The sequence below is a fragment of the Nyctereutes procyonoides genome, unplaced genomic scaffold (genome assembly GCF_905146905.1).
Source record: "Nyctereutes procyonoides isolate TBG_1078 unplaced genomic scaffold, NYPRO_anot_genome, whole genome shotgun sequence".
Taxonomy (NCBI): Eukaryota; Metazoa; Chordata; class Mammalia; order Carnivora; family Canidae; genus Nyctereutes; species Nyctereutes procyonoides.
Window position 1 is genome coordinate 35,500,001 of NW_026575134.1, and position 21,798 is coordinate 35,521,798.

The window sequence follows — 21,798 nt, forward strand, 5'->3', positions numbered from 1 at the left end:
ACATTACTCATGTTAACTTGGTATATATACACTTGCTTAGCTGCTAAGTCAGGAGGCCTTTATACAATGAACGAATATGGTTTATCAGGTCCCTCTTATTAACAGAAATGTTACTAGTTGCCAAAATCACTCAATCTGTTGGTAATAATTTATTGATCTAGAGATTTCAGCACAAAATATCATAGCCTTTCACCCCTGAAATGTTTTAATCAAAATAACTGTCTTAGAATGTAAAATATAATTTATTAAATTTATTAGGTCACAATACTTACACATGATACTCAGATATAATTTATTAAGGTAATGTTTAACTTGAGTTGTTTAAAAAATAATAATAATAAATAAAAAATAGTTTATCCAGTTATGAGACAAGTAAGTCCTAGGGTTGTAATGTACAGCCCGGTGACTATGCTTAACAATAATGTATTGTGTATTTGAAAGTAGCTAAGAGAAATCTTAAAAGTTCTCATCACTAGAAAAGAAAATATTGTAAACCATGGTGATATATGTCAACAAAAGTTAACTGTGGTAATCTTTTCACAATACATACATCTATCACATTATTACTTTGTATACCTTAAACTAATACAATGTTGTATATCATTATAGCTCAATAACAAATTAAAAAAAAGAAATAGTTTAATCTTAATAGTCCTCTTCCTATAATATTGACTATAAAAGATTAAATAATTATACATAGGGTTAATCTGGACATATACAGTTATGCAAGTTAATATCATGAAGCAAATGATTTTATGTAGCTTTTGTTCATAGCTTATATTTTCTAGCCTTTAAAAAATATTTGATTGTTACATTGTGCTGTTTCACTGTTTTTTAAAATTTGTATGCCGGGGCACCTGGGTAGCTCAATGGTTGAGCATTTGCCTTCGGCTCAGGTCCAGATCCCAGGGTCCTGGGATCGAGTCCCATATCAGGCTCCTGCAGGGAGCCTGCTTTTCTTTCTGCCTATGTCTTTGCCTCTCTCTGTGTCTCTAATGAATAAATAAATAAAATCTTTTTTAAAAAAGAATATTTTATGCTGACTCTTCAAAGTACTGGTGGTTATCATATAAAGTATCTTATAATTTTTTTTTGTAGACTGTAAAAATTGTCATAGTCCTGCAATCACAGTCTTAAATAATCTTCTAGCAGGCTTCAAATAAACTACTCAGTATTTAGAGGTTTCCATGGAAATACAGTAGGCCCACAATAATAACAGCAATAATTGATATTTACTCGGTATAAGTAAATAGGTAAAAATCATATTGCCTATTTAATTTAGAACTAAGATGTACAAAACTATTAAACCTTTCCTATTTCAATGGTTCTATGTAAGAGCCTTTATTTCAAAAAAAATCATTAAATTAACCAAATGACAAAAATATTACTAAAAACTTAAAAAAACCCAATTAGAATCCTGATTAATTGACCTGTATTTATACTAGGATGACAATATTATAAAATTTGCTCATAACTCAACAAAATGAGCAAAGTCCAAATATAATCAAAGACGTTCACTTTCTGAAAACATGATTGACTAGGACTTTTAAAATCTAATAAGTATGAATTTTATTTTTCACATAGGTAGGCTTTGTAAAGCATAAACCACTATTCAAAGCTGTTATTATTAGAATTAATATATTTATTTCAAATATGGCTAATAAGTTTCATGACTTCAAGTTCCTTGGACAATAAAATTTTTATCTGACTGAGCCATGCCTTAGTACGTGGGTTTTACTCCTTTCAAGTAGCTACCATAGTCCATAGTCTTAATGTAGCTTGGTGATAAGTTGCCATGAAAGAATGGTCGGGGGCGGGGAGCACCTGGGTGGCTCAGCCGGTTAAGAGTCTGCCTTTGGCTCAGGTAATGATCCCAGGATCCTGGGATGGAGCCCTTATATGGGGCTCCCTGCTCAGCGGGGAGCCTGCTTGGCCCTCTCTCTCTGCCTGCTGCTCTCCCTGCTTGTGTTCTCTGTCAAATAAAGAAATAAAAAATTAAAAAAAAAAAAAAAAGAAGAAAGAATGGTTAGGAATGGAAAACATTTAACAGATAAATTATAAAATTCATGCTACTTGACAGTAGATATTATGACTAGACATAAGGCTTCCAGGTACCCTAGAGGCAACCTAGGATATTCTCTTCTCTTTATAAAGGTGCTGCTTACCATGATAATCCTTATATAATGGGTTGGTTTCTCTTTCAGAACCAATAAATGATTCCAGACCAACAACTGTATCTGACAAGTTTGTAACACGAGCAATAATTGCTTTATTCTGTAAAACAAGAAAACAAAACACTCATTTTATGTTTAAAAATATAACACATATTCAGTGCCATTATGCCATCTCAATGACAAATTGTAGAGGAGACAAATTATCAATACAGAAAAATAACTCAAAGCTATCACACGCTGAAAACTGGATGAAAATATGTACTTAATTGAAAATTCCAGCCCATGTATGTATGCTATTCTAATTAGAAGAGCTAAGGGGATATACCTTATTTTCTGTAGAGAACATAAATTGATTATTTTTCATTGCATTAAGAGGCAAGGCTACCTTTATCCTCACATACTATTCTTTTTCAAATTACTTTACTCACTGAAAAATCTGATAGACATCAGGATTCAGAAACAGTAGATAGTACAGTATAATGTGTAAGGCAAGGTCCCACTATCATCTGTCAACTGGGACCAGGTCCCAGCCCTGTAACAGCTGAGGTCCTCTGTATCGTTTTAGAAACACGGAAGGGTTCAGCTAAGAGGCTGCAGCATGGCTAGCTCTGGAGTCTTCTGTTCTCTCCTTCCAGATGCTGCTATTTGGCTCTGGGATAACAATAAAGGCAAAGAAAAGATGGTAGATGCCTAGCACTAGACTGGTAGACTACCTTCTTCCCAACACAACCTGACAAGAACCAAAAACATTGCTAAATAATACACTATATAAAAAAAGTAATATTTTAAGTAGCAAAAGTCCTAAAATACCCAGAATTTCATGGGTATAAAAGATCACTAAAAATATAATCATTAAGGACCCTATAGTTCTCTTGCATTATTTTATTTAATGGAAATTCAGCATTTCTTTTAGCCTGTGACAGCAAATATTTCATATGTTAAAGCATCTTAGAAATATATTTGCTCTGAAGTTTTGGATAAGGTGAGAAAATTGCTCTTTGTAAGATTTTATAATTTTGAAACTCCCATTTTATATACTGGTAATGTCTACCAGTTTAAAAAGAATCTTTAGAAAAGAATGGGAAGTGTAAAACAGTCAAGAAAATTTTAGTTTGATCCTATGTTCCAATAGGGGAAAGTCCAAACACAATGAAACACATTCACTTTCTGAAAACATGATTGACTACCGAGCTTACTGTTATTTATCTGTTTAAGTCCTCTAGTAAAGATTGCATAAGAATGAAAAATAAAATTGGTCAATGTCACCTGACTCGGTCTGAAATACATAGTAGCTTCTGTCACTAAACATTATGCTGAAATGACTGACTAACTCATACCTAGGGCAGTATTTGAAACTCCTCTGTAAGTAGAAATGTGTGTTGTATGAAGAATGTTTCAGCCTTTGAATCAGTACTCTTAAAAGGAACCAGTAAAAATAATCATCCTTAATTGGCTTTAATACTCTCAATCACGTGGGTACCAAGTATAGAAAAACAAACATAATTTGAAAATGCCTATTTTTTCTAAGGCAATTTTTCATTCAATGGTGGGAAAATAATACAGATTGATTCCTTACTTTCAGTTCTATGCCACAGGGGATGGTCCTACTCCAGGAATAACAGGGGCTTCAGAGGCCATAAACAAGTTCCTCTCAATATTTCTTTAGCCAAAGACTATTATATCAAACTCATCCAGGTTGGGTTTCAGCCAGTTATTCTTCACCCAAACAAAAATGTCTGCCAGACATTCCAACAGCTGGGAGACAGTTCACAATGAGTCAACTTGAAAATGATTCATTGTGCTGAGTACTGAACAATGTTGGGGTGGGGGTGGGGTGTGGCTGGGTTGGTTGTAGAGGGTGAGAACAAGTGGGAGATGAAGAATAACCATGTGGTTCTCCCATTAAGAAGAATCTTAGATAACAACCAGCAGGCTCTTATCATTTCATTTTTAGGATAAACTCAACTGGGAAGAGTACTCCTGTCATGGACCCTCAGATGAACAAGCACTTATAAAGGCTACTGACAGTATTTCTTAATCAAAAGGTCAGATTTCCTTTTATCTATAAATACAAGACTAAACCTTTGTATCTAAATATCTAAATCTAAAATGATAAAAGTCAATTTTTGTTAGAACTCAACTATTTAGATATTCAGTGATATAAACTAGAGTTTTCTCAATTATTTTAATAATAGAAATTGTTACATTTAAGGATAGAATTAGTCTTCCATTCTAGTAGTATATAAGGAAAGTCTTATATATTTAAATGGACAACCTGACATTTATTTTAAAGAGGGTTTCTTTCTTTAACCTTAAAATTTACTAATAAACCATTTAACACCCTGTAATATTTGTCAAAATTATAAGTCTTTTTAAGGTAATTTATGGGAGATTTTAAAAAAATCAACCCTCCACTTTGCAGAGGAAAACTAATGAATTCCAAAGTAAAAGATGTATATAGCCAGGATTTAAAACTCTCAGAAACTCATTCATAAATTTAATTTATTTTGTTTCTAAGCTCCATGGATTTACACTACAGTTATTAACTGCAAATTAAATTCTATTTTAAAAGCTTTCATGAAGTATTAGAGCAAGAAAAGTTTTAATCATTACCACAAAATAAGTTATATTCAACAATGACCTTATTGCTTTCTGCACAGCAGTTTTGGAAAATAGTTTATATAATGTGGCAAACTAGACGGTAGAAGTTGTACAGATATCAAAAAAAGTCTATAGAATAAAAATTACTAGAAATTATATAAGAATAACATCAAAGTTTCTGTCTGAGATTATCTTAATTATAAACTCATTCAGTTTTCCAGTGATGTATAAAAGCTTTTATGATATTTGGGGATGTAAATGTAAATATTTTTTAAAAAGCCAAAATAGTGTTACAGATTATTTCTGTACCTCCAAGATTCATAGGCAGTATGGTATATTGATGTAATCATATCTTAAAACCACTCTTGTCAAAAGGTCTTTCGTAATGCTAATACTAAGTGGTCTTTTAGATAAAGGTAGGCAAATTTACTTAAAAGAATCTAATATTAATAGCTTTAAAAATCCTCAAAAGCATAATAATCACAATTCACTTTAGGGAGAATACACTATGGACAATAAATTGTCATAATTCACAGTGTTCAGAAAGCTTTAGCATAATGATCTGAGCAGAGGCCTTGAAATTGGAACTTCCACATTCTCATCTTAACAGATTCTAAATGTTTTTATGTTATTAGCCAAGATGTAAAACCTCTTTGGTCTGCAGTATATGTAACTGGAAATGGAGTAGTCAAGGTATTTGTGCATCAATTACTTGGACATAAAGTTTGAGTGATTTTTGTGTTAACTTTGAAGTTGTTACATTATAGTTTCTAATAAGGAACATTTGAGTAAGGACATTCAGGATTCACTAGTAGGAGTAAATTAATGGTTATATTTATGCATGGCACAATGACATCACCCAAGTATGTACAATGATACTGCTACCCCTCCTCCTTGCCCATCTGGATGTGAAAATCTAGGATGGCTCAAAAATCCTCCCTATACTAGACAAATCTCCCTTCACTCCTGGGTGAAAGTTGTCAGCTCTGGACAGTCGCCAAGACATGACTAGGAGGGAAGCCAGAAGAGAAGAGAGCCAGTGTCCAGGAGTTTTAAGAGTTTGCTGGCAGTCTCAAATAGCATTGTATTAAGTTACATAAAAGGTTCTTAAAACTTTCTGTTGCAGTGCAATTTCTTAATTATTTAAATTTAAATCATGTCAAATGCTGTTGCAAATAAAAACGGCAAATCAGATTGCCCAGTTGATCACCTTTTTACTCCAATTTTAATTTCACAAAATATTTCAGAGTTTTTGTTTTGATTGTTTTTTGTTTGGTTTCATAGGATGTTTCCTGTTTTCTTTTATGGAATGGTAACCTCTTTATTAGGATACACCAAATCCATTAAATGGATTTTAAATAAAGGAAGATTAATTTAATGCTCCCTTGCAATTCAAAGCTAATTAAACCAAAACTATGAACCTTAAGAGATAAAATTCAACTACTGCCATATAAACTCCCTCCATTTTCTAATAAAAATAGTTGAGATACCTATTTAGAGTAACCAAGTAACAATCAGAATACCTCAAACCCTGAATGTTTTCTTACTTTCTTTGACCCAATTATCTCAACAATATAAAAAGACACAGTTTGTACCAATACAAAGTATACTCCCAGGAAAGACTTTTAACAAGAGATTTAAAAAGTAATTAGGCAATCATTTAATTATTAAGAAGCTTGAAAAGAATAAATCAGTTGACATAAAGCATTTTATGCGATGCCTTAAATAAGCTCTTGAGTTATTCAAATAAGAAAGGCAGCAAATATACATTTGCTATGTATTTGAGTATACGGCACACACATCAGATTTGGGACTTGAATACTGCAAAAGCACTATTAAGTTAATATTGAAAAGTTAAAGAAATATTTAAGTTATTTTATGTTTGAAGCTACTATGTAACATGGGGTGTGTGGGGGGAGGCAGGGGGGAGAATCCCAAGAAAAGCAAGTATACTACTTAACACCTCACGTTATAATAACATTTTTCTGAGAAATGATATGCATAGAAACACAAACATATTAGAATTTCTGGCATTTCTTTGTCATCTAATCAAAGTATGGAATAAAAGGATAAATCTAGGGATGTTTAATGAGGTATTTGTTTTTCTATGCTTATTAAGTTCCACATACTATAGGATTGAGACTATGAAATAATAAAATTGTTTATACTGGAACTTTTTACAAACATTCTTTCATCTTCCCTAGAGCTGTCACTTACTTCTGTAGATTAAATTTTTATTTTATGAAAAAATATTTTATAGTGGGAAAAATAATTCTGTTCATAATTATTTTGAGTTTAAGAATACAGTTTTATCAAATAAAGTTATGCTAGTATTTGTAATCATAATATCTTAATGAAGGTATTAGATTAAATCTTTCCAGATTTAATACCAAACTTCTATTCAAGTTCACACAGTTAATTTTAAATTACAGAGGAACTTGTGTAAATTTTAAAAACTGTAGTTATAACACTCTATTGGTAGCATCATATACTGATATTTACATAGATAAATCATGAAACATATTTTGATTCCTTTTTCTGATTTTTAAAAACATATCCACAAAGGAGCTAATGGCCAACATTCTTAACCTCAAGGGCAAAATAAATGGCTAAATTGTCAAATTTTACTAGAATTAAGCAATGGGGCCACATATTTTTGTGATTTCTATTTGATTGAAAAACTTGGTTTTCTAAGTTTTGGCATGAAAAAAATTTTTTAAGAACACATGGTGTTTTTTCAGAAATATTATTTACATTTACACTGGTCTCAAATAGTACTTGCTTTGCAGGACGTTTACTTACATCAGTTTTCTTTTTTTTCAGTTTTCTCTTTCAATAGGTTAGAGTATCAAACATTTAAAAAAATCTTACATATTCTGAAAACTTTTATACATGGAGTAAACAAAATATTGTAATGAAAAGGCTGAAGATAATGGTATAATATTCAAAATTAATTTTAAGTGTTTCTCATAAATGATGGTTTCATATTAGATAAATTATTCATATGGACATTTTTATTTTTTGTTTAAAAATGTTTAATGGGTAACTTCTTAAATCAGAAATTTATTGCTTACTACTTTATACTTGAAACCTTTAAAATGTAATTCACAGATGTCCAAAAGCTCATAGCTTGCCTGGAAAAAACAATTGCTAATATACAAATATCAAACAGAGCATCCAGCTGATGTTTGGGATGCAGTGGTAGGTTAAAGATACTAAAGTTTAAAATCAGCTTAGAATAATCCCATATTGAGTATAAAATGATAGCCTGTCATCAGGAACAGGCTGACAGAGCCAGGTCCAGATGGGAGACTGGCTGGGAAAAGAGCTGAGGCAGGTGGGAAAATGATGGGAACCTGACGGCAGACAGGACTACTCCCTCTGCTGGCAAGGTTCTCATCTGCTTGAATTTTTAACTAATGACTAGCTTTTCTTTAATTATTTAAGATAACACCAATAAATTATGTAAGGTGTTCCTTTTTTAGTTGGCTGTTCTGCATTTGCACATTTTCAAATTCATGGTATCCTATTTTTCACCAGATTAATTTCTCAGAGATATAAGGATCCAATGTTTCACCAGGAGGTCCAATTATTTATCTTGTAATTTAATCGCATCTTAAGTATAAGCAAATGTAGCACTGCTTTTATAATATAAGGCCTTTAAAAATTAAGAATGCCTTTGATTTATATTTATTGATATATGTGTCTTCTTGAAGAAGAACATTTCTACGGACTTCACAATCTCTTTCTCAGGCTCTGCATAATGCCCCGTAATGAAATAATATAGAAATGAACCATATAAATCAACTATACAGGGAACAAGGAAACAGCATGTCACAGCAAAACAGCATAGATGTACAGCGCCAAACCTATCTGATAATCTAATGATCTGAGTTTACAGATATTATGTACTAATATGTAAGAAATTAAGAACTAATGTTTACACAAAAATTTTGTTAAATTTTACAGAAAAATTATTCAATATTTGATTTTCAATGTAAGTTAATAGCTGCAGCAAAAACATTTAGTAAAAATCTGTTCTAAGATTTTGGCCTACAACCAGAAGCTCCCAGAACAGGAGGGATCAGCTTTTTCACCCACTGTTCTCATCTGAATCCTGGCTTAAAAGCTATTCCAGCTCCCAGCTTTCCAGAAGGCTCCATCCCAGGAATCCCTGCCTGCCATTTGGTTTGCTGATTTTAATCTCTCAGGACTTTCTTACAGTGGCTCTACTATGCTGAACTGGCACTTGCTTCTAGAAGTGAGTTATTATTAAACCTGTAGGTCAATTGTGGCACTAACAACTCTTTGGAAGCTTTCAGCCACAGTGTACAATTTGCTAGTCTAATTAAATATTAATTCTAAGTGTTACATTTTGTGGCTAAGAGCTTTTATTTTCCATCATCAGCCTGGAAGAGAAAGAGGTTACAAGGCTAATTTAATCTCTCCCCTTGTCCTCCCCAACATTAAAGATTAACTACATAGGGTGCAAAAACATTATTAAAGAAGCAGAAACTCTTTATATAATAATAATAATGTAATTAATAGCAAAGGGCTAAAACATAATGTTAGGATATAATATATGACCTAGTACTTTAAATTATAATTTAGTTACAAGCACATTTTGTTTCAATGTTAAGAAATAGTATCCTTTTTGAAAAGAGTAATCTTTCTTTAAGGGAAAGTATGCATCCAGGTATATACATAGGAATAATTCAAAACTTAAATTTTCTCACAGGTATTTTTCAGACAGCTTGTAACACCAAAGATTAAAAGCTTAGTAATTTTACTTGTAAAATAAATATACAATTAAATAAAGTTGTATTTATTTTCTGTACATAAAAAGTGATGAAGTCAAAGATAGTTTATAATAAAAATAATAGACGTTAAAGATCCATTTCCCTTTTTTCTTCTACCATATTCAAATGGACTGAACACAGAGGTCTCTCTCTGCTTCTGTTCCCAGAACAGTTGTGTCCATGCCTGGACACTGGGCATTATAAAGACTGTAGTCCAACAGCCAAAGATTCCATATGCCCAAACAGATGACTCAATCTCCATACTGTGATGAGACGTTTCACTATTTCTATCACTGATATATTTGAAAAATTTGGCTCTAAATAGTACTTTAACAACCACCACCACTACAAGGAAGTACAGTATGTATCACCATATGAAGTATAACATCACAAAGTTATTTTAGAACAAAAAAGGTTTTAAATTAAAATTACTTTTCTTTTTATGGCTTGCTGAATATGCTTTGGTAAGATTAAGTATAATGAAAGGTTTCTAAATGGTAATTTTTTCCTTTAAAGATGAGCATTCATCTTATTGACCACTTAAAGTATCTTATTCTTATTTAATATGCATATTTATACTAAGATAAAATGGTATATATTCTGCAACTAACAGAAACTTACAGATAATTTGGAGTTTATTTGTGCAAAAAGTTTCAAATATCCTTGGCCAAGAAAGTAAATTAAATACATATGTGCAATGCATACAATCTAAGATTTGATTTAAAAAATTAATCAGATATTAATATGTAATATAAAACAGAAGAAAATAAAAACTGGAGCTATAAGAATGTATAGATTTTTATAAGTCACCTACAATAGCAAAGTTGAGACACAAGTTCTATTATTTGTTATTATAAAGAGTAATAGATTCTGTTTACAATGCACCAGACTCATATGAAGTTACTAAATTTTCAAAGACTAGAATTTGACACATATGGTGCAAAATTAAAATAGGTTTAATACAATTCAGTTGACTTCTTAAAATTGCTTCTTTTTAAACTTTTAAAAATGTTAATTTCTTACAATCTGTCTCATAGTAGTTGAGAAGATCTAGAAAAGCAAAAACTAGATTCTCAGTTGAGAATATCTTGTTAAAGAGCTCATGAAAAATTGACAGCCAGAATATCTGACTTTATCTTTTAGTAATTGATAATTATGGCCAAGAGATTAAATCTAATCTCTAATTTTCATCCTTAAAAATTCTCCTTAATAAAGTACATTTAAAGAGACCAGTTAAAATAGATTAAGTTATGTGACACAAGGTGATGTTATGCTTTCCTATAATGATGGTCTTATCTACAACTACATTAAAAATTAAAATATTAAAAATATTTTCCAAAATTTTATAGTTGTAGACTCACAAAAGTCTGTCATTTCTTCACCATTCATTTATTTTAGTTCTTGTTTTAAGAATAAAAGATTTCACACTGAGAGAAATTCACAAGGCCACTGGAGTCCACATTTCATAATCCCATCCATATTAGTAGTTGGTTCTAAGCAGTCCATTACTTGACTTAGAGTTTATCTGCTAAATACTCAGCATGAACACAAAAATTCATGGATGCGAAAAGACTTGTTCTGAATTTCACTACTTTGAAACCTTCATTCATTCTAGTGGGTTCAAAGCTTTACCACACTAATGTAAAATATTAATTATTTTAAATATTAATTGTAAAACATTAATGAAAACATCAATTAAAATAACACTAAATAAAGCCTTCTTGAATTTTCAAGAGACATTATAACAAGACATTTTCTTCCTGCTTTCCTTCAGAAAATGAATTTTCCTTTGGTATATACAGCAACATACTGGTGATAGTTTTCTTCAAAGAGAAAGTCCATAGGTCAAATTGTTAAGGCCATTAGCTGACCAAATGACGGTGATGACCAGTTAAAATATGTAGTAGGCCACTTTCAAATCTGAAATCTGTTCTGAATAGAAGAAAGTTTAAATAGTTTATAAACCAATGTTCTGTAAGCAGATACATTAAATGCTGGTAATATTTAGAAATATTCTAGAATGAGAAAATGCTATTTAATATTTTATCATGAATAATGTCAAAGAAGTTTTCATCTCTGCATTATTGTAGTTGAGAAATTTATTAGGTTGTTTATATTTAAAAATTCTGTTAAAAAGTAGATTATGAGTATTTGAATAAATTAGCAATAATAAAAAGTAAATTTTCATCCTGAAAGGAAAGCTCTGAGAGAGGCATAGAAAAATACCACCCTCCCCCCAATTTTAATTACAGTTCTAAGTTCCTTGATATTTATTTCCTGATAGTTTCACGTAAAAGTGCTTTTGATCAATAAAAACAAATCAAGAACAACTTATCATAGATTGTGTAAATTAAATGGATTAGGTAAGATAAATTTATCTTCCTTTTACCTTACCAATGAAATCATAATAAGGCATAAAACTAAATTTTTTTCGCATAAAACTTAATTTTTATTTCCAAAAAGAATAAATGTTATCAGTTATCATTTTCCTCAAGCACACAACTATCACTGGAAATTGAAAATAAAATTAATTTAAAAGGCACAAAATGTTATATAATTTCGAGGTGGATGACAAATTCCACTAATAGTAAGCCAGGTTCCATTTTAAGTCCAAAAAAATTATAGTTTCATATCTTGCTAGACATGGAAAATCAAACAGTATCCTATTATGACTGGATCAAGGGTATCACTTTGCAAAAAATCTCATTAGAAAGTTTTGAATAGTGCACAAACAGTAAATGGCAAAAAAGCAGTAGCATGTTCAATGCATCTGAAATAGAACAACTTTTAATATAGAAATTTATACTTAAGTTTTAAAAAGTTGAAGTAATATTCTCATACTTAAATAATATACAGTAAGAGTTTCAAGGTAGAGTTTTAGTTATTTTTCTTAGATGCAACCTTCCCTCTTTTTTTTTCACTCCACGACAACCTTCATTCGACAACAGTTTTGAACGGTTGAGTTGTGAGAACGTGAGCAGCTGCTGTTATTATAACTAAAGGTCTGTCTACGGCTTGAGTCTGAGAGACCACATGTTCGGCTGTCCTCTCATCTTGCCATCCTCACCAATTAACTATTAACATGGAGGGCTGTACACATGCTCTTGGGGGCTCTTTAACAGGCTTCTTGGCGAGTGGAACAACTACACAGCAGGGATCTGGGAACTGGGTAATGCTGGAATATAGGGGAGCTGCCCGTAGTTCTGCTCTTTCTAAGGACACTCTACTCCATAGTTTAGCATGTAACAAAGTCTGTATTTAAGTTGGCCATTTTCACATACATTTTTAATATGATATCTTTGAGCAGATGCTAAAACTATTTTCTAGAAAAAGACGTATAAATATAAGTAATATTACAACCTCACTGGGAAAGTTAAGATTATATATTTTTAAGACACCCATAATACATTTGATGAATAATTTTAGTGTTTTCTTAACAGATATTTAGGATTTATTTTTCTATATTTGTTTCAAAGTGTGCTTGCTCTTTTTTCCTGTGCTGTTACGGAAATAAGTTTTAACCCAAAGAAAATTTAAAAAATGCCAAGTTCAAGGTTGTAAGGCTGAACACAAAATATTTCAAATGCAAATTTAAAAATAATTCTTTTTCATTCTACTTGCAAAAGTCTTATTATAACAATAAACTCAAGTCAGTTTTGAATCTATGTCATTATTTTCCCTGTTTTAACTTTTCCTCCTCTTTGCAATTTCCTTAACTATGTGTTCCTTCCCTACAATGAAATTAAACATGGGAAGCATGCCAAAAGTATAATAAAGGGTAACTAATCATTACTGTACAAGTCTGACAGAATGCTAATAACTAAAGTAAGAACACTGATTGGCTGTTTTACCAATTTAAGAGATATAGATATTTTATATACTTTTAATTTAGTGATATTTTACACAACATATTTAAATAAAGGTATCACAATTCTATTACCTATATATGTTTAATTATATGACATTTCCAAGGATATGAAACTATATACCTATTTCCTGCAGAAACCACTATACTATCAAATTCCAAGCTCAAGCATGCAAATACCTAATATACTAATTTTATGCTCCATCCATACTATCTTCTACATTGCTGAAGAAGCTCCACAAGGATGGAAACTTGTTTGTCTTATTCACTATTATATTCCCATGAGTGCCAATGCCTGCAATAAATATGTTAAGTGAATGAGTAAGTTAAAATTCAATCACCATTTAAATCCTGATTTAAGAGTCTATAGGAATGGCACTAGTCATAGTGCAGAGGAAGATATGTATGATATTAAAAAGAGTCATGGCACAACATGGTGATGTTATGATTTAGATGGCCATCTGATTTCATGCATGCTTCTTGGTCTGTCTCAGGCCTAACCTGTGAGAACATTCTGTCAGAGTCTTTCATGTAAAGAGGAAGAAAGCTGAGGATTTCTACTGCTTTGATGGACTTGTACACCTTATTTTATTTTAATATTTTATTTATTTATTTCAGAGAGAGAGAGAGAGAGAGAGAATGAGCAGGGGGGAGGGGTAGAGGGAGAGGAAGAAGCAGACTCTCAGCTGAGCAGGAAACCCGATATGGGGCTTGATTCCAGGACCCTGGGATCATGACCTGAGCCGAAGGTAGACGATTAACCCACTGAGCCACCGAGGTACTCTTGTACATCTAATTTTTTTTTGTCGCCTGATCTCTATTCAAATTTTCAATTTTGGAAGTCTTTTTAAGTAATAACAATGAAGGTAATGATCGCTGACATATACTGAGTGCCTGCTATGTGTCAGTACTGCGTCAGTACGTTATCTCTAAACCTCTTTATTAGGTATTCGTCACCCCATTTTTACAGAGGAAGAAGCTGAGGCTGACAAAGCTCAGACTTGATTAAAACCCTATATGACTAATTGGGTCTATCTGTCTCCAAAAGCCAAGGCTCTTCCTGTTGCTGAATGCTACCTTATGCACAGTCTTTCTCTTAATTTTAACCTTATTTAAGTACTTCCAGTGAGTAAGCTGCATAGAACGGTGGTTAAGAGTAAGGTAATTAGAGGGTGCTGTGCTGGTCTAAATCTTGAGCTTCACCATCTGTGTGACTTTGGGAAAGTCACTTCAGTTTTTTTTGGTCCCTTGTTTCCTAATCTATAAAATGGAGACAGTAATAGCACCAACAATATGGGCTTATTACTGTAAGGATAAAATGAGTTAATATTTGAAAAGAGTTGAGGATTGCCAACTGGCTCAGAGAAATAAATCACACTGTAAGATTTACTAAATAAACTAATAGTCCCCTGGTTCTGTGTATTCATATGTTTGATTAGCTTTGTAAGCATACTGCTGCTTCCAGTTCTTATTCCCTTTCCTTGACTGTGATTCCTTGCCAGTCTTTAAGAGTTATATCCCCTATTTACATCATGATTGGTTTAAGAAAATTGTTGCGTCTTATGTTTTCTCCTAAGTGCTTTAATAAAAAAACCAAATATTTGGTGAGATGTCATGCTCAAAGAGCAAAAGAATAATTTGTCATCGTTGTTGTTTTATAGCTCAACTGATATTTAGTGCCAGAAAACTATTTATATGATAGCTAGAAAAATTGCCTAGGGAAGAGACTATGGAAAATGGGAAAATTTTAGACAGATGAGCAGTTCTTTTAAAAAGATATCCTCGGGATGCCTGGGTGGCTCAGTGGCTGAGCATCTGCCTTTGTTTTTTTTTTTTTTTTGAGCATCTGCCTTTGGCTCAGGGTGTGATCCTGAAGTCCCAGGATCGAGTCCCACATTGGGCTCCCTGCATGCAGCTAGCTTCTCCCTCTGCCTATGTCTCTGCCTCTCTCTCTGTCTCTCATGAATAAATAATAAAATCTTTAAAAAAATAAAAATAAAAAAGATATCTTTGGGGAATATGTCTTAATTCTGCTCACATTATTTAACCTTAGACCCATTATCAAAGTCTGACCGTCCATTCTTCTCTTTCCATTTCAAAATAGTCTTTTTACTGGTACCTTAATAAACATAAATTTAAACTAATCTCTTTCAGTTTTATGAAGTTTTAAATATATCTATAATACCAAAATGTAAATATTTCATAATGTTCAGATATCCAGTCCACCTTATCATCTCAATCATTATTTAATTGGTGATATCCAGTCCACCTTATCATCTCAATCATTATTTAATTGGTGATATAGGTAGGATGATGTAAGGTCATCTGATAGTATGACTGCTGTTTCCTTACAGAGGATAACTTGAAAAAATTTCTTTTCCTTTTTCACGCATTGATCCCTTTGGGAATAAATAAAAAACATTACATATACAGATGTGTTAATTTCATAATTGTTTTTCTTTGCTTTGCAATTACACATAAGGAAATATGCTTTCATCCTTCTTAGTAGATGTGACTATTAAATCTCATTAACTATGTGACTTTATAAAAACAGAGGTAAGGCTTGTGGGGAATATTCAAGGACATAGTGCTTGTACAGTGCTTGGCCTGTGGTATGTGCCTAAAAGTTATAGTAATTGCAGAGTTGTAGGAGTAGTAAGAGTAGTAGTATTTTCACCAGTATCTAATAAGTCTCTTCCAAGTTTACTTACATCATAATCAAGAAGCTCATTAAAGCTAATTGAACTAATATTAAAGTATTAACTTTATCCTGACTTAACATCATTAATGATGCAAACAATACAAGTATGTGTACAATGTCTAAGGTGATTAGAGAAAGGAGTTTCCCTATGATATTCATGTGATTGCAAATGCAAAATAAGTTAGGTTCATGTATAATCTTCAAGGAGCCCTTAAAGGAAAAATAAATTATCCTCTTATAAAATTATAAGTAAATCCTACTGGCCAATTTCTTATTTTTGCCAAACTTTTCAGTTATAAGACTTGAAATATTCCGGTATGCCCTATTGCCCTATATATAATTAAGGTAACTAAATGCCACTTTAACACATTGGCAAAAAAAAAATAATATATATATATATATATATATACACACACACACATTGGCCATTTGCAGCTAAGGTTGGGAAATGTTAGAAAAAAGATGCTAATATCACATAATTTATAGCGAAGATTCAAGAGATTTCAACAATAAGATATTAGAAATAATTTCCTAAGAATCATTATTTCTTTAATTAACCTTTTTTAAAGATTTTATGTATTTATTCATGAGAGACACAGAGAGAGAGAGAGGCAGAGACATAGGCAGAGGGAGAAGCAGGCTCCATGCAAAAAGCCTGATGTGGGACTCGATCCCGGGAGCCCAGGATCACACCCTGAGCCAAAGCTCAACTACTGAGCCACCAAGGTGTCCCCCTTTAATTAACTTTTATCAAACATCTAGAAAAAGCCTAGTTGCTGTGCTAGGAATTTTTATACTTTATTGTCTTTGATGATATATTATTATCAAAAACCTAAGCTGACAAAAAAACAAAGTATAAATATGTGTCCCTAACTTCCCAGAGACTATAAAGTATTAGATATATAAGATTATATTAAATCACGTTTGAGGCAGACAATAAGTACCTTGGTAAATAGTAATAATAATAAAAAGAACTAGTGAATGTAAAGTGTGTTAGCATATATTTAGAATGTTAATATGTCAAAAACCATTTGAGACACGAACTACAGCTGTGTAAAAAATTCAAATTGGAATATAATGATCCACTAGTATAAGCTAAAACTATACAACTTTTAGATGAAAACATAGGAAAAAGACCCTAGTGAGGGTAAAGATTTGTAAAAATGGGAGGAATAGAGGAGAGAAACTGCCTTATTAAGACTAAAAACTTCAGCTTTTCAAAAGATACTGTTAACAGAAAAGCCCAAGGTATAGACTGGAAAAAAATTATTGCGAAGATATACTTAAAATATTTAAAGAATTTTACCATTCAATGAGAAGATAACTCAAAACAATGGACAAAAGACATAGACAAAAGAAGATGGGCAAATAGCCAACTAGTATATGATAAGATGGTCAACATCATTAGTTATCAAACAAATGCAAATTACCACAATGTCATACATTTCACATACATTATGATGGTTAAAAAATAAAAGACTGAAAATAAAAAGGTTTGGAGGGATGGGAGTCCTAGAGAGATGAAAATACATTATCTATATAAAGACTCACACATTAATGTCCATTGCAGTTTTACTCATAATAGATTCAATGTGGAGAGAACTCATGCCCATCAGTAGGAAGAAGATAAAGTATGCTATATTTTTACATTCAAAAACTAGCAATAAAAGTAAACTGTGACACATATAACACAGTTATATGTAGATGGTGCTGATATTAACCAATCCGATTGTCTGATATTGTATAATGAAACGTGTAAATATTTGGAAGATCTGTATAACTTGGTGAACCAATGCCCTCCAAATGACCAAGGAATGAAATGTTGATATCTTAAATGGGTAAAAGACCCATTCGAAGCGCAAGATAAATCAATGCCTTTTAGTGTAATGTAATATGAAAAAGTTCACTGATACAGTTTTTGATTCTACATTGTAATTAATGTTTATAAAACTATTACTTTTTGAGTTTCAGTGTATATTGAAGAAGAATCTAAGTTATCTGAAAAAGCTATTAAAACTGTCCTCTCTGGGCACCTGGGTGGCTCAGTCCGTTAAATGTCTGTCTTCTGCTCAGGTCATGATCCCAGGGTCCTGGAATCGAGGTCTGTTTTGGGCTCACTGCCCCCCTACTTGCCACTCTGTCTGCTTGTGCTCTAACAAATAATATCTTAAAAAAAAAAGGGCCAACAAAAAACAGTTCTCCCTTTTCCAGAAATGTTATCTGTGTGAAGTCAGATATTCTTTTCATTTTTCAACCAAAACAATATATCACAGTGGATTGACTAAGGAAGCCAATATTAGAACCTGCTATTTTCTATTAAGGAAAAATATAAAAACATTACTCTTCTTGCTATTTTTTTTTGTTTTGGAAAATCATTATTTTTTAGTCATGTAATGAGTTTATTATTATTTTAACTGAATTCATAAATATTTAAAAATTTCTGTTTCAGCTTCTAATATGGTAAATATCAACACATACAAGCCAAATGAATAAAAGTGTTGAGATCTTCCATAGTTTTTAAGAGTGTAAAGAGGTTCTGAGACTAAAAAAAAAGTTTGAGAACCACTGGACTAAAGTTCTGATCTGGTATCCTCATAACTCTATCAGATTTACCAACTATTTTGTAACTTATCTTTTTTTTTTTTATCAGCAGCTTTAATGATAAAGTTCACATACCATACAATTCACTCATTTAAAGTATACAATCAGTGCTTTTTTAGTATTCACAGATATGTGCAACCATCACTCAAGGCAATTTTATAACATTTTCTCCACCCTTAAAAAAAAACCTTAAATCTTTTTACAAATCACCCCTCCACATACTTAAGGTCTCCTTGTCTCCCTACACTCCAAGTCCTAGGTAACACTATTTATTTTCTGACTCTATAGATTTACTTATTCAGGACCTTCATATTAATGAAATCATATAGTATATATTTTTGTGTGATGACTTCTTTTACTCGTCATAATCTTTTTAAGGTTCATCCATCTAACAACAAGTATTAGTACTTTATTCCTTTAGACCTGAATGTTATTTCATTGTATAGATATACCACATTTGCTTATCTAGGTATCAGTTATTAGAAATTTAGTCTGTTTCTATCTTTTGGCTCTTAGGAATAATGGTGCTCTAAACATTCATGCACAAGTTTCTATTTGGACATATGATCTCATTTTTCTTGATATATACTAATGAATGGAATTGCTGGATCATATGGTAACTCTACGTTGAATCACTGAAAAGTGCAGACTATTTCCAAAGCACCCATACCCTTTAACATTCCCACCAGCAGGGTACAATGGCTACCTGAGGTTCTATTTTACCCATCCTAGAGTGTTAAGTGGTGTCTCATTGTAATTGTGATTAGCATTTTCGATTATTATGTTGAGCACCTTTCATGTGCTAATTGGCCATTTTTCTGTCTTCCTTGGAAAAATGTATATTCAAATTTCTTCCCCCCCCCTTTTTTTTTTACTGAGTTGTCTTTTTTGTTTTTAAGATTTTATTTATTTATTCATGAGAGACATACACACAGAGAGAGAGAGAGAGAGAGAGAGAGAGAGGCAGAGACACAGGGAGGGAGGGAGAAGCAGGCTGCCTGCAAGAAGCCTGATGCGGGACTGGATCTTGGATCCCAGGTTCATGTCCTGGGGCAAAGGCAGATGACCAACCACTAAGCCACCCTTGAGTTGTCTTTTTATTATTTAGTTGAAAGCAATCTTTGTGTGTTATAGATACAAATCTCTAATCAGATATATGACTTGTAAATATTTTCACCTATCTGTAGGTGGGCTATCTGTAACGATTTCTTGATGGTATCCTTTGAACATAGAAGTTTTTCATTTTGAGGTGCTTGGCTGGCTCATTTGGTAGAGTATGGGACTCATCATCTCAGGGTCATGAGTTCAAGCCCCACAGTGAGTATGGAACCTACTTTAAAGAAAAAAAGTTTCTAAGTTTGATGGGGTCTCATTTGTCTATTTTTTTTTCATCGTTTGTGCTTTTGGTGCCATATCTAAGAATCCTTTGCCAAATCTAAAGTTATGAAGTTTTTCCCTAAGTTTTTTTCTTAGAGTTCTGTATTTTGTAGCTCTAACATTTTAGGTCTTTGATCCATTTGTTAATTTTTGTACATGCTGTGGGGTTATAGATCAACTACATTCCTTGGCATATGCCTATCTAATTGTCCCATTCCATTTGTTGAAAAAGATGATTCTTTTCTTACTGAATAGTTTTGGCACCCTTGTTGAAATCAGTTGACCATACAAATACGGATTTGTTTCTGGACTCTTAATTCCATTACACTGATTTATATGACTATTCTTATGATAGTACTATACTGTCTTTAACCATTATTTGATAATAACTTTTGCAATTGAGAAATATGAGACCTACTTTATTCCTTTTTAGGATGATTTTGGCTATTCTAAGTCCTCTGAAATTCCATAGCTGTTTTAGAATCAGCCTACAGATTTCTACAAAAATGTCAGCTGGAATTCTGATAGGGAGTGTGTTAGATCTGTAGATCAGTTTGGAGACTGATCATATTAATTCTGAACCTTCTGACCCATGAACGTGGGAAGTTTTTCCATTCATTTAGGTATTGAAAATTTCTTTCAACAATGTTTTGTAATTTTCAGAGTGTAAGTTTTACATTTTCCTTGTTAAAATTATTCCTAAGTATTTTATTCTTTTTGGTGCTACTATGAATGCAACTGTTTCCTTAACTTCATTTTCAGATTGTAACACAAGTTTTTTTTTTTTTAAAGATTTTATTTATTTATTCATGAGAGACACAGAAAGAGCCAGAGGCAGAGATACAGGCAGAGGGAGAAGCAGGCTCCATGCTGGGAGCCCTACGTGGGACTCGATCTCAGGTCTCCAGGATCAGGCCCTGGGCTGAAAGCAGCGCTAAACCGCTGAGCCACCCGAGCTGCCCGTAACACAAGTTTTTAATGTTTACCTTCCCACTAGAGAACTAGAGAGTAGTACTGGTAGGAATCAGTATCTCATTCATCTTAAAATTTCCACTGATATATGAAGTGGACTACAGCACTATCAGTCACCCAAAAACAGTGTAGAAGAAATGAATGAATGAATAAAATAATAAAAAACAGCTTCAATAACTAAATTTATAAGAAATATAGATTTTTCTCCCCAATTTGTTAAAAGGGAAATATTTGGATTTAAGAAATATTGATATGAGAGGTGTCTGGCTGGCTCAATTTGGACAGCATGCAACTTGTGATATCAATTCAGGGTTGTGAGTTTGAGCCCCATATTGGGGATACTGTTTACTTGAGAAAAACAAAAAAGAAATCTTGATGTGAAAAGTCAAAATTTTTTTTCTGATTAAGATCTAATTTTTATTTTGCTAAATGTTGGTAATTATTGAAGAGTAATGTTAACTTGAACAGCAGGAAGTTGCTATGGTAACCCTCAGAAAGCTCAAAAGCACAAGTCACTGACAATGTATGGGGGTATGCTGTCAATTACACTCCTCTTCCACTTGTGCAGAAGGGAATATAGCGCTACATCAGACTACCTTAAAATTTTTAGACACTTAAAACAGTGACTTTTTCTTAAAGGAAAATATGAACCTTTTCCTGTGCATTGAAGGAAAGCTCAAGGATTCATGTTTCACAAACTTCAAAGCC

General features: G+C 32.3%; 1 protein-coding gene across 5 annotated transcripts in view; it reads right to left on the minus strand.

Annotated features, from left to right (window-relative positions):
* Positions 1 to 21,798, minus strand: part of ELP4 (elongator acetyltransferase complex subunit 4) — a 252,754-nt gene that overhangs the window by 135,478 nt on the left and 95,478 nt on the right. For all 5 annotated transcript variants that reach the window (XR_008661309.1, XR_008661310.1, XR_008661311.1 and 2 more), the window contains exon 8: positions 2,166 to 2,274. Coding sequence is in view for 2 of the 5 variants with exons in the window: in XM_055301054.1 (XP_055157029.1) it covers positions 2,166 to 2,274 (109 nt within the window). In the remaining 3 variants the exon portion in view is untranslated. The remainder of the gene's footprint in view (positions 1 to 2,165; positions 2,275 to 21,798) is intronic.